Source organism: Rattus rattus, chromosome 4 (assembly GCF_011064425.1).
Source record: "Rattus rattus isolate New Zealand chromosome 4, Rrattus_CSIRO_v1, whole genome shotgun sequence".
Classification (NCBI taxonomy): Eukaryota; Metazoa; Chordata; class Mammalia; order Rodentia; family Muridae; genus Rattus; species Rattus rattus.
In genome coordinates, this window is record NC_046157.1 from 93392596 (window position 1) to 93418622 (window position 26027).

Sequence of the window (26027 nt, forward strand, 5' to 3'; positions counted from 1 at the left end):
CAATAGCCCTTTAAAACCATAAACAATGGTGGCACAAGTTTGCATGTTGTCACCCCTGTTCTAATTACACCAGGGAAGATACAACACAGACTCTCCTGTGATCATCTGAGATAAAGGTGAAGAGCCGAAGGACAAACAAGTGACTCACTTTAATGGATTCGCTTCAGACAAGAGAAACCTGTAATTTCTCTTAGGCGTGCTTGACAGACCCACTGTGGGCTGAATCACAGCCTTACACAATCCTCGAAGCTGTGGGCTGCTGTGCAGTGGCCAGATTGGCTTCTCGGGACAGGGCTGTTGCTTCTCACTGGGGCCTTCCGAACTTCCTTTTCAAAAGATGGAGTCGGGCCGCTCTCACTGAAGGGGGCTGGAGGGATTTGCAGTGGACGCGTGATGGTGAGGCACCATGGTAGGGAGTTCATTGCTGACTTTCCTGCCAGGTGACTGTCGGTCTCTGGGCTGCTAGATCTACTTCCTGGATGCGTAAGTACATGGCCCATGCCGTCAGCCTTCCCTAAAAAAAGAGTTAATTGTTTTCTGCACCCGTTCCAGAGTGGGGGAAACAGGTGGTGTGGGCTAGGCTTTTCTAGAACGCGTGACTCTGCGGTGTGTCTTCCGAAATACTTTTTAGAACTTGGCAACCAAACTTACTACCTCCACTCTGACTTCATGCCAGATAAATTTCAGCTCCCTTGCTTCGGATGGAATGCCAAGCTTGAACCTTCTGTTTTCTTCTTCTCGCGAATCTGCCAGATTGCCCTTACAGCGAGGTAAAGGAAAACACTACTTCCGGTTACTGCTGGGAACCCTTCCTCAAGCGTCACCTTGGTCCGAGTGGTCGGTGTGGGCTGCTTAAAGGCCTGAGCTCTGGACTCAGTAAACTACAGGACGCTTGGGCTCTTGACTCATTGGGGGTTATTATTTTTGGCTATAGGTTTAAGAGTAGTGCTCCGGTGAGCTTCACAGAACAGAGACATTACCACACTAATAATTATGTTATAATTGTTAAAGAATTAAGACAGTGGGTGCAATGAAAATGCCTTCCAACTCTGAACATTTGTGACTCTTGGGAGCTGTCAGCATTTGAATCCAGCTACAAAGCCACGGGGAGGCAAATCATCTAAAACAATCAAGGGGAGATGGTTCGGATTCTGTTCTAATAGTTCTCTGTAGTTGTCTTTTCACCAAGGCTCTGCACCTCATCCATGCTGAAAAGAACCAGTAAGTCAGTAAAAGTGAGATTCAATTATTGAGGTCAAGATATAAACAACTCACTTGGCCATCTGATGTTATAATCAAAGTTCTAATTACACGACTAGAGTAGATTATACGGTTATTGAATTAGGCACACATACACACACACACACACACACACACACACACACACACACACACCCCTCACTCTTGAACTCCTCATCCTCCAGTTAACCTTTCTGAATTAGTCATTCCCCTAAGACGGTAGGATTGGTCAAGGAGCATGAAGCCAATGGCTGTCTATATGAGCAGAAACGCGTGCCCCTCTCACCCTGTGCACCCTCTCCCTGAGGGGAGAGAATCGGCAAGCGAAAGCTCACAGGACAGAAAGTCATCCTTCACCATGGTTTACAGCACAGTTCTCAGCCTGACCTTTTCATATTTCCCTTGGGAGCCCGATGCCAGCTCTCGCCAGGCGTGTTGAGACCGGCGAGGAGTACCTTGGTGTACGTGAGTCATCCTGTAGCTTCATCCCCTGAGTGACAGGTGCTGGTTCTGGAACCCAGGCACACTGGTTAGCGTTCGGAATTACAAGTCACTCAGAAACTTGGGCCTGTGTACCGAGAAGATAGAACGAGCGGGAGAAAGCGTTCTGGAACACAGGGCTCTTCTGGTCTGTGCAGGGGGTCAGGGTTTTACAATCCCTAACTTAAAATGGAGATAGCACAGCCAGAGACACAGGCATAGTCAGCGCTACTGTGTTCTCTTCCTGCCTCGCTTCCCCCCCCTTTCTGTTCCCTCCCTCCCTCCCTTTTCTTCTTTCCTTTATCCCCCAATATCTCTTCCTGTATGAAACTTCAGGGAACTTTTTTTTTCCTTCATTAAATCAGGGCCCAGGTAGTGCAACAAAAATGGTGGCTCGTTGAGAGAGAGAACGTTTCTACCAAACGCAGCAGGTTCCAGTAAGTGCTGAGAGTTTCATACGAACGGCCTTTTGTGTCCGTGTGCTCCACTCCCACGTCTTTAGTCAGAGGCAGAGAAGCTGCAGGGGAGAGCCTCGTGTCTGTACCGAGCACATGCAGCTGTGCCGTCATTATTACTTCCTCAGCGCCGTGGAGTAACAGCCGTTTCCAAAGCATTTGGGGTGGTGTCACGCGAGGGAGAGGTTTTGTGCAAGTGCTTACGCCAGTTTCTAGTAAAGACCTAAGTATGTCAGGAGTTTGCTGTCTGGAGGAGGTTACTGAAGGGCACCTGTATACTCATCTGTTTCTTGAGGACAGGGGAGTTTCCTCCTGATCTTAGAGCCAAACCCTCAGATGCTGGGCCAGGATCTTCATTCACCCATTCAATCTGCAGAATCATTCATTCACTCATTCGTTTATTCAATGAGTGTTTTTCCGCTCTGAATGGACGCTGACTTGGCTGAAGATAGAGATGGATCAGATGTCTACCTCTGGGGCTTGGGGATTTAGCTCAGTGGTAGAGCACTTGCCTAGGGAAGCGCAAGGCCCTGGGTTGGTCCCCAGCTCCGAAAAAAAAAAAAAAAGAAAAAAAAAAAAAAAAAAAAAGAGAGAGAAAGATGTCTACCTCTGGACTAATAGCAACTCGTTCTATTTTTTTCCCTTTTAGGTGTGACTTGCTTTCTTTCAGCTTCTCTTGACCCACCATGATTAGCGCTGAGCTGTAGAGGATGCACAATGTTCAGGACAGTAAATTGGTAGGGTAGTTATTTCGGTACTCCACTTTGGGCTGGCTAGTAAATTTAGCTGCATTTTCCCTTTAAGCCTTTGAGGCCAGTACGTGTAATTTTCTCGCTGTAATCACCAGGTTACAACAGGAGCCTGGCTGCATTTGGCAGTCTAGAATTGCCATTTATTATTGCGTGAGAAGCAAAGGTGGACCGTAGAGGTAATTTATGCTTCTGTCAGGGAGTACAGAGAGAGAGAGGCGAGCGCTCTGGAGGGAAGGAGAGACCTCGAGTGTGCTTCGATTACTTTTGTCCATCCCGAGAAACTGCCGCACGAGGTGGTTCAGCTGCTTTCATGGCTGAAATTGGTACCTCGCACTACTCACTCTGGGAATAAGGCGCAGGTCCGCCCTCACTGTGGGGCTAGAGAGTGGTCCGTGGCAAACGACAAGTAGATAGTTATCTGTGTCATGGCCACAGAGGACCTCACACTAGAGCTCGCTGGCATCGTTGTTTACTCTTCAGTTTTTCATTTCGGAGTCTGCCCCTCTTCCTTGTGTTTTTCCAGAGCTTTGGTGTGAAAGGGACAAGTGCCTCCCATGAACATAACGGTATTTAGGTATCGCCACGGACATTGGCTGGATGCCCAACAAATGCACTTGGGCTCCAAGTCCAGATAGTGGAGCGTACTTTCCTCCAAGCATATATATATATATATATATATATATATATATATATATATATATCAAAAGGCATTTAAAGAGATTTATCTCCGTTCCTAATTATGTGTGTGTCTGTGTGTGAGAATGTATACATGGGTACAGTATCCACAAAGACAAATTCCTTGGAGCAGGAGTTACAGGCAGTCGTGAACCACCTGGCATGGATACCCTGAGCTGAACTGAGTTCTTTGAAAGAGAAGTAGGGTCTCTTATCTCCCGAGCCATCTCCACATCCCCTCGAGGCATTTTAGAAGGGTGTATTTGGGGACTATGCCTGTACACATGTCTGTGCACCACGTGTGCATCGTATCTGCAGAGGCCAAGAGAGAATCCCTGAGACCTGAGCCACAGAAGGCTTGTGAGCTGCCATGTGGGTGCTGGGAATCGAACCTGGGTCTTCTGAAAGAGCAGCCAGGGCTTTTAGCCTTTGAGTTAAAACCTGAGCCTCTCATCAGCCCCAGAAGCATTTATTTTTGAATGATGCTGAAGTAGTTTTGGTAAAATTTGGGCGAGTCAATGCTTTTACTGAAAGAATTTTGGGGTCGTGTGTGTGTGTGTGTGTGTGTGTGTGTGTGTGTGTACGTGTGCGTGCCCCTGTATATGTTGAGGGCAAAAGGGAGTCTGGGGTAGTATATATTGTTCCCTAAATGGACTTGATGGTAGAACATCTTTATATATCATGAAGCTAATAATGTTTCACAGAATCCTAGTTTAAAGCACTTGATCCAATAGACAACAAAACCTACACTGCCTACCAAAGGAAAGCAGGCAGCAAATGTCAAAGAAAATTTAAGGATTTTTATTTTCTTTCACACTTAGTGCCCATTGCAAATGGTTGGGAAATAATTGGTGGATAATATGCAGTTGTCCCAGATATACATAAATACTCTTATGGTACCGTTCAGTTAGAACCCTGCTTATTCTGTTTTCTCCCACAGGGTACTAGGGTCTCATTCTGTCTCTGGCTTTTTGTCTCTGTCTCTCAGTCATACACTGGGGCTTGAAGCCAAGGCTTTTCCTAAGCTAAGTGGGTGTTTTGTCCACGGAACTATACACCCATCCCTAGCTTAGGGTCTTTATTTAAGTAGCCTGTGACCTATCTTCCTACTGGGAGTTTCTCTGTTACCATGACCATGGTTGATAGCAATAGAGTTAAGAATGCACACAACCTTGCCGGCAAGCTGTACACATTGCTGATCAGAGCTGAACATTGTTTATGTGCAGCAACCCTTAGTATTCACATAAAGCAAGGTCTGATGCTCAGTCATCACCGAGAATCCCCAAACCATCCAGCCAGGTGACACAGCCGTGTCCAAAGGTTTCATTTGGTTTTCATGTGATTTGCTCTTTTGAACTGTTTATTTCTTTTGGTTGCGTTTAATGTACTACTTAGTTTTTTTTTTTTTAAATATCTTATTAAGAGATAACCTACAGCCTATAAGATGTCGTTGAGGACTGGAGAGGTGGTTGGTTTAAGGCATTTGTAGAAGCGTTTCAGTTTGGAATCATGCAAAGTATAAACTTCACTTTAAGTGTTATACACTTCTCATGTGTTTATGGTGTGTATGTGTGTGTGTGTGTGTGTGTGTGTGTGTGTGTATACATGTCACAGTGTTCATGTGAGGTCAGAGAACCACTTTGTGGAGTGGTTCCCTCTTTCTTTTCTTTAAATGGGTGCTGGTGATTCAACCTGGTCATTAGGTTTGGAAATGTAGGCTTTTATCTGGTGAGCCACTACTAGCTCTTAATTTACTTTAAGTATTTATCCATAGTAAATCTAAGAAGGTATAAATTGCAAATACATCTAAATGCTCTCCCACCCCATTGCCTAAAATATTGACTTCTGGATGTGAGCTTTGTGGACAACACTTCTTTTTATCTTTTAATCCCCGTTCTAGCAGCTTATTCACTGCTTTACAGGGAGGTAAGCTTAAGACCCGAAACCAACCCCATGGAGATCAAACTGATAGCATCAAGATGGTTCATCCTTGCCAACCAGGGCAGGCAAAAATTAGAATGCTATAGCTTCTGTTGCATGATAGCTTCCAAATTCTCTTCCAGTATTTGATGTAACTGGAAAACCTAACATATAATTATCATACCAAATGATAAGCCACCATATGTCTCAGGCTACAACAACACAATGATTGAAACCGCCCAGTTGATCGCGCTGAGCTCAAAGTTCATGTTTCTTATAGCCTTATAGTCATGCTTATGGATTCATGTACACGCACACTCACACAGACACACACTCACACAGACACACACACACAGACACACACACACACACACACAGAGAGAGAGAGAGAGAGAGAGAGAGAGAGAGAGTGTAGTTGTGTAGTTGACAGGAATATAGAACATATATCATTACCTCTCAGTGTTTCTCAAAGACCTTGATGATTTGTACCATTAAATCTGTTGTTATTGACCCCAATACTCTTACGAGCTCTGTGAATGCAGAAGCCTGACTTCTGCTGAGCCTATAAATCATATCACTGTCCTAAGTTTCTTCCAGGAGTTCAATCTCTCTCCCTCCCTCCCTCCCCCCCCCTTCCTCCTTTCCTCCTTGCCTCCCCCTGCCTCCCTCCCTGTCTCCTCCTTCCCTACCTCCCTCTCCCTTTCCCCCTCTTCATTCTTCTTCTCTCCCTCTTTCCCTCCCTCCTTTCTTCCAGGAACTTCCTGTGTAATATCCTCAAACTCACAATCCTCCTGCTTCAGCAGACCCGGTGTCAGGAACGCAGGTGTGCAGCACCAGGCCCGGGAAGCATGGTTAGCTTTCGGCAAAATTCCTATATGGTGTAGGGAAAGCGCCCTTGTCATGATGGCTCAGATGCTGGTGCCACGATATGCAAATGTCCCTTTGAGCATTTTGCCTATTCATACATTTCTCGTTCTTTGTTCCTACGGGAGGAGACTTTGTTTCATCTTCAGAACTTGTCGTACACATTTGGTCCCGAGTGGCAGTATCTTGTCTCTGATACACATACCCTGGGAGGGAGGTTTCAGACTAGCCACGAAGAAGAGTAAAAGAGGAAGAATTAGAAATGACCACGCCGGGGTTGGGGATTTAGCTCAGTGGTAGAGCGCTTGCCTAGGAAGCGCAAGGCCCTGGGTTCGGTTCCCAGCTCCGAAAAAAAGAACCAAAAAAAAAAAGAAATGACCACGCCAGTGGAAGGGGACCCTGACAATGGCAATCAACCTGACAGACAAAAAACTGTCTGTTTTTCATCTGACAGGAGTCAGGTAAAAGCTGTGTTGGAAGCTTATGAATTTGCTATCGTGGGTCACAACCAGTGCTTGAGAAGGTGTCTGGTAGACTAAAGTAGCCTATGTACCCTACTGGATACGTCAGGGTACCTGGCAGTGTATGTTTGTGTGTATATGTGTGTAGAATGTTTTTATACAAAATGTCTAACGCAAAAAATAAATACTCTTCTTTAGCTTTGTATTTAGAAATCTGTGGGCATATTTAGATTTGCATGTGCATAATGACTCCTAATGTATGCTGTTTCTTATTGTGTCACGGTAACACAATCTGAAAGTCAGAGGTGTGTCTGTGAAATGTGTGGGCACTTTAGGATGACTTATCCAGCTTCTTCTGGAATTTTGTTTCGCGGTGGTTGACATCACCACAATGTCTACTATGGCCCTGCTTAGTGCGTCACACCCAATCGGACATGGGGGCTCCTTTCGATCCACATTTTAAAGTGGAGAATTCTGCACACATATTTCCAGGGCCCTGGCAAATCCTTTACTCCTCCTCTGCTGCTGTTCTTCCTGTTTCTGTGTCCCTGATCAGACTTTATTTTTTCTCTTACTGAAAATAATTTTTCCCTCACATAATGAACTATGCTTCTCCATAATCAACTATGGTTTCTGCCCCGTCCATTCTTCTCAGTTCTTCTTCACCTTCCCTCCCATCCAGATCCATCTCCTTTCTGTTTCTCAGTAGAAAGTAAACAGTCTTCTAGGGGATAAAAATAAAATAGACAATAATACTAAATATAATAAGGTTAAGAAATAACACGAACACATTGGAATTGGACAAAACAAACCAATGGAATGAAAGGAGCCCAAGACAAGGCACAGGAGTCAGAGACTGTTGTTCATACACTCAGGAGTCCATTAAGAACACCAAGCCGGAAGCCATGACACAAACACAGAGCCCCTGGGGCAGAGCCTTGCAGGCATCTCAGGCTGTGCGGGCTGCCCCAGGCCCTGTGAGTCCATATGAGCTTTGGTCATGTTGATTTAGAAGGCCTTGTTTTCTTGGCGCCTTCCATCCCCTCTGTTTCTTACACTCTTTTGCACAGGGTTTCAGGAGCCCTGAGGGGGAGGGATTTGATGGAGAAATTCTCTTGAGGGCTGAGTGTTACATACTCTTTCGCCCTCTGCATAATGTCTGCTTGTGGGTCTCTGTATTTGTTCCCATCTGCTGCAGGAGGAAGCTTCTCTGATGATGGATGAGCAAGGCACTGATCTATGACTGCAGCAGAATGTCATTAGGAGTCATTTTAGTGTCCCCCCTTTTTTAAAGAACACTAGCACTTAGCTTTACCCTAGGTTCCTGAGCTTTCTAGTCTCAGATTCTTGGCCACCCAAGATGTATTGGGTATGGATTCTATCTTGGGGAGTGAGCCTCAAGTCAAGTCAGACACTGGTTGGTTACATCCACAAGCTTCGTACCACCGTTGCCCTCGGAGATCTTGCAGGTAGGATAGCATTGCTTGTAGTTGAGTTGGTGTTTATGCTTCTCTTTTGAGAGCATGCAGAGTATGCAAACTTCCTGTACCAGAGACACCGTCCTGTAGGGGTAAAGACTCTATGTAGATGCCAGCCCTACTTCTCCATGTTCGATGAGTTGTGTAGGCGTTGTCTTCAGCAGTGGGGACTTGCTGTCAGTTTGTGGAGAGCAACCTATAGTTTTGCCTACAGTCTGGGTTGTTTGAGGATTCCTGTGGACCCCTTTGGCCAGCAATGCAATTAGATGTAACTCAATGGCAATCTTGGAAGCTTTATTTGGTGACAAGAGATGTCCAGTTGGGGCTTGGTCTCCCCAGTTATGTGGTAATTTCATTTAGGTCACCTGCACACATGTATCTATTTTAGGAAGCGTCTGCTGTATTAGGTATTAGGCAGTGTATTCCACACTACCCCTCAATTGCGTCTTAATTTTAGTTGTCTCTCCTCATATTCTCTTTTCCATCCCCTTCTCCTCTCCAACTCCCCCCTTCACCTTCCCAGCATCCCCATATCCATCCATACCTATCTATTCTATGTCCCTTTCCTAAGAAGATTTATCTGTCCACCTCAGTTTCTTACTCTATACCTGACCTGTGCAGTTCTCTAGACTATGGTTTGTTTATTATTGACTTAGCAGTTAATATCCATATAGGTAAATAATACAATATTTGTCTTTCTGGGTTTGAGTTACCTCACTCAGGATAATTTATTTCTAGTTCTATTTACTTGTGAATTTCATGATTTCACTCTTTTTAATGGCCGATTAATAGTCCACTGTGCAAATTATCCATTCTTCTAGTGAGGGACATCTAGTTGGGTTTTTTTTTTTTTTTTTTTTTTGTTGTTTTCAATTTCTGGCTGTTATGAATAGGGCAGTAATGACATGGTTGAGCAAGCATCTCTGGTAGGATGAAACGTCGTTTGAGTATTTGCCCAAGAGTGGTATAGCTGGATCTTGTGGTAGACCGATTCCCATCTTCCTGAGGAGCCGCCACACCGATTTCCATAGTGGCTGGTTGAGTTTTCACTCCCATCAGTAATGAACGAGTGTTCCGTTTACTCAACACTCTTGCCAGCATGAGATGTCACCTGTTTCTATTGATAAGAGCCATTCTGATGTGTGTAAGACGAAATTGCAAAGTAGTTTTTACCTGCATTTCTTTGATAGCTAAGGAGAACATGTCTTCTTAGCCATTTGAATTCCTCTTTTGAGAATTATCTGTTTATTACTGTTCCCAAATTTTGTCTGGGTTGTTTTCCTATCTAAGTTCTTGAGTTCTTTATATATTTTGGACACACATGTACATGCATACACACACACACACACACACACACACACACACACACACACACACACGCACGCACGCACGCACATGTCCTCTATTGGATGTGTAATTGGTAAGAAATCCTTTCCTGGTTTGTAGGCTTCTGCTTTGTCTGAATGACAGTGTCCTTTGCCATGCAGAAGCTTTTCAGTTTCAGTCAGTCACATTTATTTATTTATTTCTTTTCTTTTCTTTTTTTAGGAGCTGGGGACCGAACCCAGGGCCTCGAGCTTGCTAGGCAAGCGTTTTACCACTGAGCTAAATCCCCAACCCCAGTCACATTTATTAATTGTTGATCTTAGTGCCTGTGTTAACAGTGTTCTTTTCTTTTTTTTTTTTTTTTTTTTTTTTCTAGATTGTCACATTTTATTAACCAGCCCATTCTCAGTCTTTGTTGAAGAGGCTATTATAAATACTCAGTTCTTCAGTAATTGTATTGGTCTCGTCTCCTAAGTACCAAAAATTCGATGATTTTTCTCCTCATGTGTGTCCTTAAGACAAAGACAAAGACGCCTGTGCAGTAGCAATGAAAGATATTGAGGATTTCAAATCTGTACCTTGCTGTCCAACGATAAATGATTTGGTTGCTAGTTGCAGTATCATTTGGGTATTTGGAAGGTTGAGTCAGCTTGACCTGCAAGGATCTCTCATTTTCATTAAAGGAACATTTCGCTTGTAGATATATTTAAATCCAATTTTAAAATCCTCCCTGTTCGCATTTCTGTAACATGATTTTAACAGTCTCAATTGTATCAGTAGTCCATCTATAAAATAAATGCACGGGTCTTTCTTCTTTGTTTCCTAGTCTGATGGCTGCCTTTAACTAATGAAAATGTTTCAGTGAGTAAAATGGAGAAATCCAAAGCTATTTTAAAATCATTATGATGATTTTAAGCCCTTGCTCATTATATCTATGCAATTGAGACATATGTATCATTTTGCTTGAAATTATTTAAGCTTATATTTTTTTTGGCATGTGGCCATTTATTTTTTTTTTTTTATTTTTTTTTTAACTTGAGTATTTCTTATGTACATTTGGCAAACATCCCCTTCCCTCCCCCTTCCTTATGGGTGTTCCCTCCCCACCCTCCCCCATTGCCGCCCTCCCCCGACAGTCTAGTTCACTGGGGGTTCAGTCTTAGCAGGACCCAGGGCTTCTCCTTCCACTGGTGCTCTTACTAGGATATTCATTGCTACCTATGAGGTCAGAGTCCAGGGTCAGTCCATGTATAGTCTTTAGGTAGTGGCTTAGTCCCTGGAAGCTCTGGTTGCTTGGCATTGTTGTACATATGGAGTCTCAAGCCCCTTCAAGCACTTCCAGTTCATTCTCTGATTCCTTCAACGAACAGTGTTCTTTTCAAAAAGTCACATTCTGTGACAATGAGTTCAAGACTATTCCACATTTTCTTTTCTATCAGGTTCAATATATATATATATATATATATATATATATATATATATGTATGTATATGTATATATGTCTTTGATCTATTTGGAGTTGAGTTTTGTGCAGGGTGACAGGTATGGATCTTTTTGGATTCATCTACCTGCAGACATCAAGTTTGACCAACACTATCTGCTGAAGATGCTTTCTTTCCCCCAGTATCTATTTCTTCTTCTTTATAAAAATAATCAGGTATCCATGGGTGTGTCTGGGTCTTCAATTCAATTCCACTGATTGATGTGTCTGTTTTGGTTCCAATCCCATGCTGTGTTTTCAATGCTGTGTAGAGCATCTCAGAATTGGGGATGGTGATACCTCCCACTGTTCTATTGTTATTTGGGGTTGTTTCGCTCTCCTGGGTTTTTTGTGTTTTCATATGAAGCTGAAAGTTGTCCTTTCCAGATCTATAAAGATTTGTGTTAGAGTTTGGATGGGGATTCCATTGAATCTGTAGATTCCTTTTGGTAGGATGGCCATTTTTACAATAAATTCTACCAATCCATGAGCCTGGAAGATCATTCTATCTTCTGATATTTTTCTCCATTATTTTTTTCTTAAAGTTTTTACCACACAAGTCAGACTTGCTTTCCAAGATGATGTTATAAGCCAAAGTACTTTTCCCTTTCCTGGTTTGGAATTTTAAACTGTAAGAATGTGGAAACATGTCTGTAAGTACCTGAGATTTCTTTCCATTGATGGGATTTAGAAATCCCATCCCAGGATTTCTAAAAGCCTATGCTGGGCTCAATCTCCACAGGCAAGTTCGAAACCAGATTACTGGGTTTCGTCAGCTCCCAGGCTATGGACTGCCTCAAGAACACCAATGGATCAGAGCTGCAGCCGAGCATAAAGGCTCTGATACTTGCCAAGAGCTTGTATCTACCCAGATTTGTAGGATGTACATGATCTTACTCTCGTCTTGTCTTGACTGTAGTCCCCACTGCATCCTTTAAGGAAAGGACAATCAGTATAGTGGCTTGAATGAGAGTTGTCTCTCCCATCCCCATTGGCTACAACATTTGAACACTTAGTTCCCAGTTAGTGACACTGTTTAGGGAGGTTTATGTAGGTGTGGCCTTGATAATGGAAGTACCTGACTGGGTTTGAGTGTTTGTAGTATCGCCCTACTTCCTGTTAATTCTCTCTGCTTCTTGCTTGCAATTGAGACATGAGATTCCAGCTCCTGTTCCTACTCCAATGCCAAATGCTTTTTGTCACACTTCTCTGCCATGATAGACTCCTCCCTATGAGACCAAAGACCAACTAAATTCCTTCTTCTATTGCCTTGGTCGTTACGTATTTTCATAACAGCAGAAAGGTAGCCAATACAGATAGTCTCTTTTGTTTTTACTCTCTCACATCTGGTGCAGATTCTGGCAAATAGGTTAAGTGATGGTTGGTAGGATGAATCTACACTACCTTAAAACAGATGAATGGGAGAACAGGCTAGGTAAGGTCAGCTTAGAAACAGTACACGGGAAATTGGAACCCAGTTCTTGCTCCCAAATCCAGGCTGGTTTTCTGCTCTTCTGTGTCTGCACCTCCAAGAGAAAAATTCTAAGGAAAAATTTCTGAAAGTGAGGGGGTCTGAATTGCCTCATGGAAGTGTTGTGGGAAAACTTCAAAGCTGTGTTGCTACTTTGTTGGGGATATGACTTTGAAAGGTTGCTAAGGAAAAGGCAAGAAGTGCAGACATGGCCACAGAAGAGATAACTACTTTCTGGGGCTTTCAGTCTGTGTGTACAGTAGCTTATTCACTAGCTAGAGCAAGTCCCAGCACTTGACCTAGTAGCTGATAAGTCTGTACTCTAATTTACCTCAAGTTATGCCTCCAAGTGAGTAGAGATCTTGTGTACAGTAGTTGGATATCTCTCTCTCTCTCTCTCTCTCTCTCTCTCTCTCTCTCTCTCTCTCTCTCTCTCTTTCTCTCTCTGTGTGAGTGTGTGTAGGCCTGAGGATGATACTGGTTTTCTGTTTGTCACTTTGTACTTTATCTTCGAGACAGGGTCTCTCGATAACCAGGAACTTGCTGATTTGATAGACTGGCCCGTAAGCCTTCCGGTGGTTGGGGATTACAGGTGTGACCAAGCCATCTTCCTAGACTTCCTAGAAAACTTGATAAATATTGTTTTAAAGGAATCTGTGGATGGGAGCTTTGCTGAGCATGCATTTTTTTTATGGTGTATCACTTACTCTTTTTTTAATTAATTAATTAATTTATTTTTTTTTATTAACTTGAGTATTTCTTATATACATTTCGGTGTTATTCCCTTTCCTGGTTTCGGGCAAACATCCCCTCCCCCCCCCTTCCTTATGGGTGTTCCCTCCCCACCCTCCCCCATTGCTGCCCTCCCCCAACAGTCTAGTTCACTGGGGTTCAGTCTTAGCAGGACCCAGGGCTTCCCTTCCACTGGTGCTCTTACTAGGATATTCATTGCTACCTATGAGGTCAGAGTCCAGGGTCAGTCCATGTATAGTCTTTTAGGTAGTGGCTTAGTCCCTGGAAGCTCTGGTTGCTTGGCATTGTTGTACATATGGGGTCTCGAGCCCTTCAAGCTCTTCCAGTTCTTTCTCTGATTCCTTCAACGGGGTCCTATTCTCAGTTCAGTGCATTTTTTTTTTTTTAGACGCTTCCTTTGTCTATTGCAGTAGAAAGATCATTGAGAGAGAAAAGTTTTTTTCCATTTATTTATTTATTTATTTATTTATTTACATCCCAGTTGCAGCACCCTCTCTCCCTGTTCCTCCCTCAGAAGTTCCTCCCTCATCTCCCTCCCTCTTTCCTGTGAGAATGGGGAGGTCCCCTGGGTATCACCCCACCCTGGCACATCATGTCATTGCAGGCCTAAATAGGTGGCCCAGTTAGGGGAAAGGGATCCACAGGCAGGCAACTGATTCAGGGACAGCCCTGCCGCAGTTGTTGGGAGGCCCACAGGAAGACCAAGCTGCTCATCTGCTACATAATTTTGCATTTTAATTAAATTGCAAATGGGTATGACTCCTCTCCTAGGGAGTGCTGATTTGACCTATGTCCCAGTTTACTTTCAATTGTTTTGATAAATGTTCTGGACAAAAGCAACTGAGGATGGGAAGGTTTATCTGCCTTTCACTTCCCAACCACAGTCTACCACAACCTGGGCGGGGGATAAAAGGCAAGGAAAGGAAGTGAAGCAGAGGCCAGGAGGAAGGTTGATTTCTGGCTTGTTCTCCATGGCTTACTGAGCCTGCTTTCTTATAAAACCAAGGATCTGCCCAGGGGTGGAGCTGTTCACCATGGCCTGGGACGTCTTCTATCAATCATCAATCATGAAAACGCCACAGACCTGTCCATTGGCCAACCTGATGGAGTCATTTTCTCAGTTGACTTTCCTGTTCCCCGAGACTCTGACCACACCAGTGTGACTCTGACACATTTAGAAAGTGGTTCACCCTGGGCCGTGTGCTCAGTAGGCCAAGTGAGTTTGTCACTCTCAGCCAGATCTACCTTCTTCCTTTTCTGTTGCAGGTTAAGATCCCCGTGTGTGAAAAATGAAGCCCTGGATTGCCATGCTTTGCTGTTTAGTGTTTTTTCTGACAACTGAATGTTCTCATTCCAAATCCAAGACTCACAGAAAAGTAAGTTTTAATCTCTCCCTTTGTGATTCCAAGAGAAACCCCCAGTTCCCTGAGATGCCTAGATATCTGATAAGTATCTAACATGACAATTAAAATACATTTTTAGATGATCCTAACTTTACTCCTGTTGATAGTAATTTTCAAAACAAGTCTCAAAACAAAACAAAACAAAACAAAGAAAAGCAACAGCAAAAGTTAAGAGGTGACAGGAAATGGTCCAGGAGGCAGCAGTTCAGTGTGGCAATCACTTTGGAAGTCACAGAGATTGCATACAGGTAGTTGTCCAGAGGAGAAAGACCAAAACTGGCAGCAGAATGATTTAGATTCAGATCTTACTTTACGGCTTGCTGACTCTGGGAGTTATACATACCTCCCAGAGGTATGTATGTAATTTTTAAAATCTTATCAAAAGTTTATACTTCAAGGTGCGACTTATACTCCTTTACTTGTGTAAAAGATTCATGATTTGATTATTGTAACCCAATGGATGTTCTAAGTTTTTATTCCTTTCATCCCTCTAAGGATGTATTTATAGTGTTCAGGGTTTCTCCTTGGTTGTATTCCATCCGTGCAGTAAAGACGGGCAGAGACTTGATAGTGTAATCACCATTTCTGTATTCTCTTGGGATCCTTAAAACTACAAGAGATGTACCCCATCACTAACTTGACCTTCTTGGTTCAAGTGATTTCCAGGTTAGCTATCATTAGGGGTTAGTGCGTCCTCACCTGTGCTCTCTTTAGCAACTTCTCTTAGAACCATCCCACGAGTCTGCCATAGTTTCCTTCCTAGTCTTGAATGCCTTTCCTCTTTACGTGTACATAGATCCTTTAAGTTGCGCTGAGAGAGAACGTCTCACAGTACACTGTTCTGGGAATTTATATTTTTCAGGATGAAGATAAATTTCAGATATCTCTACAGAAGCATGAGTTTAGGCCAACACAAGGTATGTATAGCTATACAATAGCCCTCATTTATTTAGAAATGGAGCAAGCAAAGAGATGAATGTCTCCAGATCTCAGGCTCTCCAGTGCAATAAGAACACCTCATAAATTCTCCGTGTTCACCAGCATTGGTAGATTTTCTTCCATCACAAAAACCAATCAAACAAATTGACAAATATTCATACATGCTCTAAAACAGTAGACAAATTTCCATTTAGGAACTTAGAGGGGAAATAAGTTGGCTCAACTCAAAACAGGACAAGAGGGCACCGTTCTTTCCTTCAACAAAGGTATAGTCAGCGTTCTTAAATGTATGCAGCAGTTTTGCGCTGAGTTCTGGTAAAGCAACATGGAGCAAAAGAAAACAAAGCAATTTGGTGGTGGTAAGACTGGTCACACTCCTGAAGTAGAGGAATGAGAACATTCTCATTACTAACATCGTAATGTCATGTGACTCCACCCAAACACTTTGGGTCATTCTATTCTGCATCGTCTTTAAGTCCAGTGGTACATCTATTGATAGAAATGTGGTCTTGGGAAGGGAAGGGGGACAGAAAGGAAGCTAACGATTGCTAGGTATTCAAACATTAAGTGCTTTGCAAGATGTTGCCCCATTACATGTCTGCAACAATACCCTGGCACCATCTCCAACCAGTGGATGAAGAAATTAAGTACTGTTCTAGTTTATGAACTGGACAAAATAAGTATCCTGGGCAGATGTCAAGGAAAAATACAAACCCACTTACTTCCTTTGCCAGGGAGTAGATTATAGCTAGAGATGTCCAGGTTATGAACATGGTGGTACACTTTAATTCTCTACAAATTGTTTTCCCATTTTTTACTGATTTCAACACTGTAATAGTTCTCAACACTACTTCTCCCCGATCTCCTTTTCTTTTTTCTTTGGAGACAGGCTTTTGGTATGTAGCTTGGAAGTTAAACTTACTATGTAGCTCAGGCTGGCCCTGAACTCAGGACTATTCTCTTGATTTCTCCATCCCAAGTACTGAAATTGCAAGGGTACATCACCATGTAGGGCTCTCATGTTCCTCTTTCTGTTCTATGAGCACTGTCCTTTGGAAATTCTTCTAGAAGTCCGTCGATGACTTTGCCATTCAACTCTGAAGCTTATAACCCATACTGACCCATGAGCCAAGTTGACATACCACAAATTTTCATAAATATGAAGTTTTATCAGAACATGGCAATGTCCACTCACTTTCCTGTTGTCTTTAGTTGCTTTCACAATAAAAACAATAGTTGAGTAGATGACACAGAGACCAAGAGCTGGAAAGCTGCAAATATTTACTCTGCAGGTGCTAGAGAGATGGTTCAGTGGTTAAGAGGTCTGGGTGCTTTTCCAGAGGACCCATCTTCCTCTAGAACAGTAGATCAGTACTTGCTAATTCAGTATTCATGGTGAATATCTAGAAAGTAACCTCAATGACTAATGACAAGTGACTGCTCCTAAAGGATAATTAAGACCATGAGCGTTGCCTGCCTACCAGTTCTACTTGTATAGCTTTGCACAGAAAAGTTCACTGATGCTTGCTCTGTGCAACCATCAATTCTCTTTCAGTTACAAATACAATCATGTTTTCTGTTCAGTGTTGGCATTAGTTACCATTTGTTGCTGTGATAAAAAAACCATGGCCAATGGCAACTTCTGGAAGAGAGTGTAAGTGTAGGTATCATCTCCTGTGTACTGTGTAAAAGCATTTACCTGTCAATAAAAAGCTGATTGGCCAATGAGCTTAGGCAGGAAGTTAGAAGGTGGGAGTTTTGGCAGAGAGAGAGAGAGCGAGAGCGAGAGCGAGAGCGAGAGCGAGAGAGAGAGAGAGAGAGAGAGAGAGAGAGAGAGAGAGAGAGAGAGAAGTGGGGGAGGATTCTGGATAGAGACAGTGAGAGCTTGGTCTTGGAATGCTGATGGAGAGACAACAGCCAAAACCTGAGGATCACTAACCATCCATGTGGCAGAACTTAGAATAATGGGATGATTAACTCATGAGCTAGTCGTGGAACAGCCAACGCTTTTGGCCTAGGTATCTGTAAATAGATTTGAGTCTTCGAGACATTATTCCAGGAGCAGGAAACACACAGATACAAGAGAGAGTTTATCTGGACTTTCAGTTCCAGAGGGAGAGTCCATAATGGTGGTGGAGGTATGGAGGCAGGGAGCTGAGAGGTCACAATTTCAATCAGAGAAGGCAACGTGGAATCGGGCAAGGCTATGCACTCTCAATGCCTGCCCTCCATGCCAGTAACACTTAGCATCCTAAAAATTCCATAATGTCCCCAAACAATGCAACCAACTAAGGACCAAGTTCAAACACATGAGCTCACTGGGGAACATTTCTCAATTAGCCACTGTAGTATTTAGTTTGGTGCTCTTCCCCATTGTCTCTTCCTTTCCTGCCAGGCAAGGGGGTTCTCAATAGGGACTTGGAAGTCCCTGAGGTCATCCCCCTTTCTGCTTCCTGCTCACTCTGTCTGGACACTAGCTTCACCATTGATCACAGAGCTTTGTCTTGTGTCTGAAAAGGCAACTTGACGTCATCTTCTTGGCCAACTCTTCATAAGGTCCCAGAATGAACTAGATGCATTTGTCAGAGTGTGGAAATGGTAATTTTACCTCTGACTTGCTGTTTTTTTTTCCTCTTTTCTTTTCTTCCTGTTTTCAGGTAAATGTGATGGACCATGCAGCTCCTCTTCCAGCTGTAACCAGAGCTGTGCTTGGAACTTCCGTGGAGAAATTGTATTCACCTGTAAGCAAAACAAATGGCAGAAAACAATTGAGACATGCACAAGTCTCTCTGTGGAGGCCTTGTTTCAGGTGATGCTCTGACAGGCGTGACCCCTTCCAGAGTTGTGGGGGTGGGGGAGGTGCTCTTTGATTTCTATCTGTTCTGAATGGCAATAAATCTCAGGCTTGGACTTGGAGAAAGCTATCTGGTGGCGCCCATGGCGTCTTCCCTTACCTACACACTGATGTATTCACCTCTCTCCTGACATTCTTCCTCTTCCTCTCATAAAGAATCAGTTCTAGCCTTGGGTGAGAAGTTCAGCCAGGAAATGAGATTGTGGCCAAACCTTGGAAAGGAGAGGTTAAACAAATCAAGTAACAGTTTCTTAAACTACCTGCCCATGATGGCTCAGAACTGTCAGCTTAGCTTTATGTGCCCTTTGTGTTAATTAGTCAACTATGTCTGTCTTGGATTAAATCAAACATGGCTTCTTTTCTAATGCTTTCAATCCTTTAATTAAAACAATGCAGAAGGAATAAGAACTCAATGGCCCCTACTTTTCTTAGTTAGGATAAAAATTTATCTCATATACTTATACTTCTTCTCCTCTGCACCCAGTTTTCTCTCTTTCTCTCCTATCCCACTGAAGGAGATGGATCTCCTCACTTCGTATTTAGTGATGGCTTTATAAAAGGATTGCCGATAGTATGGCTTTCACAGCATAGGCAATCATGGGGAAGCCCCTGTAACTACAGAGATAGGCATGAGGGAATGGAAGCACTTGCTTATTCAAAGTCACTTTCTGAAGGAGTTTAGGCAAATGGCCAACTACCTTACAATTGGAAAAAAAATGTCCTTTTTCTTTTTTAGAAATTGCAATTTTTTAGTATGTGGTGTTCGAACAGCTAACCTTCCCAAACAACATTCCTTCGAAATTCCAGCTGCATCTTCCTTCCCCGACTTCTGTAGAATTTGTCTTAAAGGGCTGGGGAGAAAGTGCTTCCCATGCCAGTGGGTAAAGTACTCACCATGCCAGCAACCACGAGGGTGTAGTTTCAGAAGCCAGCACCTCTGTAAATGCCCTCCTTACCTGTAACTCAGGTGCTGGGGAGATCTGTGTCTGCTTCTCAGTCAGCCTAGTAAACAAAGGAGCTCCAGGTTCATCGAGAGACCTCTTCTTAAAAAAACAAAGAGCTAGAGAGACGACTCAGAGGTTAAGAAATCTCACCACCCTTTCAGCGAGGCCCAGGTTTTGGTTCCCAGCACCCAGGTCAGAAGGCCCATGACTGCCTGTGACTCTAGCCCGTGTTCTCTTTTGGCCTCCCCAGGCACCTGCACTTATGTGTGCCTACCCACACAAAAATGTACATAGGTATACATCATTAAAAATAAAATAAATCTTAAAAATTTATTAAGTGGGGTTGATTGAGGAACAAACCTGATGTTGACTCTTGATGTCCGTATGTGCATACATACGTGATGGCAAACTTCACCTTGTGACCTGCATACACATGAACATGTCCATATATACATAACACTTGCATGTGTTCGAGAGTATGAGCATGCACACATACACACACACACACACACACACTCACCACACACACATACACACACACACACTCACCACACACACATACACACACACACACACTTCAGTTTAAACCATTATTCTGAAAGCAAATTCTAAAGAGGGTCACTAGGTCACTAGTCTGAGCTCTGGGAATTTCGGCGATAGCCAGGCCTTCTGTGACTGCCTTAAATTATTACCAGCAAGTGAATGCCTTTTAGGGCCTCCTCCTTGGCTACCTGCTTTTCCCATGGGGGTTGTGTTGTTTAGTTCCTTTCATCTAATGCATGTTGGTTTATAATATTTTATTTTTTACACAGCGCACACATCCTGCAAATGGCCTATCCTTGGCGTCATCTTCTGTTTTCCCCATGAACTTAATTGGCAATACGGCACCAGTTCATATTGGGAATGTATCTGAAGGAATTCGAAAGTACTGCCCCGAGGACTACTTCTGCATTGTCGATGCTGTGAAATCCTCTGCAGTTACATCTGGAAATATCGCATTCGTAGTAGAGTTATTAAAAAATATCTCTTCAGACTTGCAAACTTATGGAATGCATGCTAGTGTGACTTGGAAGAAAATGAAGGTACTTAAAAAAATTGATCTCACTAAACACAGAAAGGACTTTTCTTAAATTATCAATTTTTAACAGTTTCGGATTTCAGGGTAAAATGTACAACAACCACAACAACAGCAGCAGACATTTCTGTTCAGCATTCCTTATGAATGTAAGATACTTGAATACAGAGCAATGGCCACAGACCAGGTCTACCCTAGAGATCACGTTGTTTGACTTTCATTTTTAGAAGGGAGTTGTCTATCATTACAGTAGTTAGAAGCTGTGTGTTTAAAGTTAACTGTGTTCCCCTAGGATGGGTCCTTTGGTGTCAATTTTTGAGACAGGGTCTCATGTAGCCCAGGTTACCTTCAGACTTCCTCTATAGCTGAGGCTGACTTTGCACTTCTGATCCTCCTGCTTCCACCTTCCCTGTACTGGGATTTCAGACATGCATTACTCCATCTGGTCTTTGCAGCATTAGGAATGAAACCCCGAAGTACATGTATGTTAGTAAAGCACTCCTAGTTGAGAGCTATTCCAGCATGATCCGGGTCAGCTTCGCAGAGACTTGAGAATACTCGAGAGCATTAGAGTTTATTACTAAATGGAGGGATGTAGAGATATGGTATGTATGTAGTATTTCTTAAACTCATCATGAAATACACAGACACTTTCTTCCATTAAGACAATCATTCACATTTTATGATACTCGAGTTCTACATTCTGTACTGTGAAGATCTTTCTCAGATGCAAAAATAACAACGAGATGAACGTATGTATACATAATATATGATACACTATCTTATATGTTTCATATACATGTATGTATAATATGCATGTATATATTATATGTACTGATCCTGGGACCTCTGCAAGAGCAGACGATGCCCTCAACTGCTGCCCTCGTTGGGATTTCTATTTCTGTAATGAAATACCATGATCAAAAATCAATTTGGGGAGGAAAGGGTTTATTGGACTTACACATCCACATCAGAGTCCATCGTTTGAAGAAAGCCAGGACAGGAATGGAAACAGGGTAGGACCCTGGAGTCAGGAACTAATGCAGAGGCCATGAAGCGATGCCGCCTATTGGCTTGTTCATCATGACTTTCTCAGCCTTATTTCCTATACGACCTAGGACCACCAGTCCAGGGATGGCCCCACCCACAATGGGCTAGGCCCTCCTATATAAATCACTAACTAAGAGCTGGATTTACGGGAACAGTTTTCAATTGAGGTGCCCTCCTTTCAGATGATTCTACCTTGTGTCCGGTTGACATAACACTGACTAGGACAACATATCCTTTATAGCCTTTTAATTTTCTTCCATTAGCCTGACTGAAACATATTTGCTGTAAATAGCGAATTTAAAGAGGCAGGTATCAAATAAGATGAAATAATGAGATCTGCCCAAGTTTCAGAGTTTAGAAATTGACCTTTTTCACTAACAGGCTTGCTTCCATTGCAGAACTATGGAAAAATGGCCAACCACATCCTTGGCCCCACTGCCATTTCAAATTGGGCTTTCATTTCCAACAAAAATGCCAGCTCAGATCTGTTGGATTCAGTGAACTCTTTCGCCAAGAAACTCCAAATCCACGGTAAATCTGAAAGCGTTGTAGATGAACTCTTCATTCAGACCAAAGGCTCCCGTATCTCTCACAGTACCTCAGAGAACAGCCTGAGTCTCTCCGTACCTAGGTACAATGCTACAGAAGACGTCTTAGTGCTGATCGAAATTCCCAGGCAAGCATTACAGGAGCTGTCGTCCAATACGTCCCAAGCCATTGCCGTAGCGTTTCCAACCTTGGGGGCCATTCTAAAAGAAGTCCACCAGCCAAATAGCAGTTTCCAAAAGCCCATAAATGATCTGATCCTATCACTGGTTTTGCCAGAAGGTCTGAACGAAATCATACTCACCTTTGATAAAATCAACAAATCCCAGAGCGCCAGCGGCCAGTGCGTCAGCTGGGATGCTGAGGAAAGGCAGTGGGACGAGAGCTCATGCACAGTGATGTCAGACATCAACAGCACAGTGAAATGCCGGTGCAGACACAACAAAGCTGTCATGTCCTTCTCCATTCTCATGTCTTCTAAGCCGGTGAAGGACACGATTCTGAACCGTATCACCTTCATCGGACTCAGCGTCTCCATCTTTAGCTTGGTGCTCTGCCTGGTCATCGAAGCCATCGTCTGGTCCCGGGTGGTTGTGACAGAGATATCCTACATGCGCCACGTGTGCATCGTGAACATTGCAGTGTCCCTCCTGACCGCCAATGTGTGGTTCATCATTGGCTCCAACTTCAGTGCGAATGCTCAGGAGGATCACAAGTGGTGTGTGGCCGTGACGTTTTTCTGTCACTTCTTCTTCCTCTCCCTGTTCTTCTGGATGCTCTTCAAAGCCCTGCTCATAGTCTATGGAATACTGGTCGTTTTCCGCAGGATGATGAAGTCTCGTATGATGGCCATTGGCTTTGCCATTGGCTACGGGTGTCCCCTTGTGATCGCCGTCATCACGGTCAGTGTTACAGAGCCTGGGGAAGGCTACACCAGACGAGATGCCTGCTGGCTTAATTGGAACCAAACCAAAGCCCTTTTTGCTTTTGCCATCCCAGCCTTGGCCATTGTGGCTGTGAATCTCCTTGTGGTTCTGACAGTTGCCATCAACACACAGAGGCCCTTGATTGGCAGTTCAAAATCTCAGGATATGGCCATCGTTTTCAGAATCAGCAAAAATGTTGCCATCCTCACCCCACTTCTGGGACTGACCTGGGGTTTCGGTCTAACAACCCTGCTAGAAGGCACTCACCTGGTATTCCACATAATCTTCGCCTTGCTCAATGCTTTCCAGGTAAGTACTAGGAGGGGGATTTGCTTTGTATTTCTGGCTAGACATCAAAGGATGGTTATGATTTATTATCATTAAAAGGTACCAAATATTCTTCCTATATTTCAGGCTGTCTGAGTATAGTTTCTCCCACTTGCACTGGTAATGTTTCACCACTTAATATCTATCATCTATCTATCTATCTATCTATCTATCTATCTATCTATCTATCTATCTATCTATCTATCTATTTCTGTATGTATGTATCTATCTATGTATCTATATATCTATATATGTATGTATGTATGTATGTATGTATCTATGTATCTATTTTTGTATCTATCTATGTATCTATGTATCTATATATCTATCTATGTATCTATGTATCTATCTATCTATCTATCTATCATCTATCTATGTATCTATATATGTATGCATGCATGCATCTATCTATCTATCTATCTATCTATCTATCTATCTATCTATCTATCTATCTATCTATCTATCTATCTATCTATCATGTGCATACTCTGCATGCCTCATAGTTCTATTAGTAAAGAGTTTTTTCCCTTTATTTTTTATTTTATGTGTATGGATATTTTGCCTGCATTTACGCAGTACACAAAAAGACCAGAAGAGGGCATGAGATCCCCAGGATTAGAGTTACCTATGGTTGGAAACTGCTATGTGGGCAGTGGGAACTGTGCCCAAGTCCTTTGCAAGAGTAACCAGCACTCTGAACTGCTGATCCATATCTCTGGCCCTCTGTTTCATTTTAAAAAAATTGAGAAAAGATCTTACTCTTTAGCCCAGGCTACCCTTAAACTCGTAATGATTCTCTTGCCCCAGCCTCCTGAGTGATGGGATTATAAGTGCGAGCTACTCATCATGCTTAGTTTTCCCACTCTGAAAGTTATTCCGGTAGCTAATGATTCCATTCTCTCTGGTAGGGTCTGAGAGTGTGGAAAATGCTCCACTACAAAAACCAAGTTTGAGCCCACAAAAGTATCTTTATTCACTGATACAACTGATGTAACAGTGAAGCGCTTGGGTTCAGATCCAAACTGTGTCAGACCAGACGGGCAGGACAGAGCAACCTTTTAAAGCAAGCAAACAGACACAGCAATGACCTCTCACACAAATTAGCTGCGGCAAGGGCAAGGGTAGGGGGAGGAGGGTTACAATGAAACTGGGATACTATTTGAGAAGCTGTACCTCATGTACTGTTGCATTTACCACAGGGCTTTTTCATCTTGCTGTTTGGTACCATCATGGATCACAAGGTAAATTAAATTTTCTTCATTCATTGCTCCTTCCAATTCCGTGTGGCCGAGGCAAGCGGGAGGGCGTGTGTGTGTGTGTGTGTGTGTGTGTGTGTGTGTGTGTGTGTGTGAAATCACTTTAACTGGAGTGAGTCTAGGGTTGCTGAGCTTGTGAGCGCAGCTCAGGGTATCAGCTATGAGGAAGAAAGAAAAGAAGTCCACACTCTCTGTGCTCGCAGAGGACCAAGAGATCAGAGAAGTAGAGATGTTCGTAAAAGTAACAGAAACCACGGCCACAATTTGAAAACGGTCTTGTGGACCACTGTTAGCGCATTTCAACTTTTGTCTGTCTGGTTGCTGGCTGGGTTCTGTGCTGAGTCACCTCATGTTGCTTGGCACAGAGTTCTGGTCCATGTGTCTGTTCTTTGGGATGCCATTGACCACTAACTGCACATCATTCCTTTTCAGATAAGGGATGCTCTGAGGATGAGGGTATCTTCACTGAAGGGGAAATCAAGGGCAGCAGAGGTAAGGTCCGTTCTAGTAGCCACTGGAGGGTCAGGGTCTCTGCTCACGCCAAGATGGATGCCCTAGTCCAGCACTCAGAATTTTTTAGCAAAATGAATCTCCCTCTTCTCATTTCACAAACGTGAGGAATCGCACTGAAATGGAAAGGCAGCAGAAGCTACCTTCGGAGGGAATTTTGGATTTGCACGCATACATTGTAGCATGACATGGGACCACTGAGATGTACCCAGAGATTTATAAGAGGTGGGAGCTGGGAAATGAGAGTTGAGTTAAAAATAAGATTTTGGTTTAGCCTACTCATTTTACAGGTGAGGGGTTTAGCTGAGAATTTAGTGACTTGCGTGCAATGCCATCCACGCGCAATGCCATCCATCTCATTAGAAGCAGAACGAATGCCAACCAGAGTCTGCCCATCCTCCACATCTAGGTCTCTTTCCAGTAGAACACATTTCCTCGGACCAGAATAACAACACACTTACTGACTGTAACAAAGACTTTGAAGGGGGCACTATGTCTTTGCAGGCCACAAGTAGAGTGCCAAAATTTCCACATCTGTTAAGAATTCCTTGTTCAACCAGTAGATTATCCCTCAGAGCTTTGAGAATAGCCTCTCTGGATATATTGAGAAGCACCATCTATGACTATTTTATTTTTATTTATTTATTTATTTATTTATTTATTTATTTATTTATTTAATTAACTTAAGTATTTCTTATTTACATTTTGAGTGTTATTCCCTTTCCCGGTTTCCGGGCAAACATCTTCCTAATCCTTACCACTTCCCCTTCTTTATGGGTGTTCCCCTCCCCACCCTCCCCATTGCCGCCCCCCCCAACAATCTAGTTCACTGGGGTTCAGTCT

At 43.2% G+C, this 26027-nt stretch overlaps 1 protein-coding gene across 1 annotated transcript in view; it reads left to right on the top strand.

The window, feature by feature from the left end:
• The first annotated feature begins 238 nt into the window (after positions 1-238).
• Adgrf4 (adhesion G protein-coupled receptor F4) overlaps positions 239-26027 on the top strand; it is a 31557-nt gene continuing 5768 nt past the window's right edge. The window contains exons 1-8 of the mRNA XM_032899471.1: positions 239-483; positions 14621-14730; positions 15620-15674; positions 18354-18505; positions 20307-20576; positions 22018-23400; positions 24618-24659; positions 25107-25166. Of these exons, the coding sequence (XP_032755362.1) occupies positions 14644-14730; positions 15620-15674; positions 18354-18505; positions 20307-20576; positions 22018-23400; positions 24618-24659; positions 25107-25166 (2049 nt within the window). The 5' untranslated portion in view covers positions 239-483; positions 14621-14643. The remainder of the gene's footprint in view (positions 484-14620; positions 14731-15619; positions 15675-18353; positions 18506-20306; positions 20577-22017; positions 23401-24617; positions 24660-25106; positions 25167-26027) is intronic.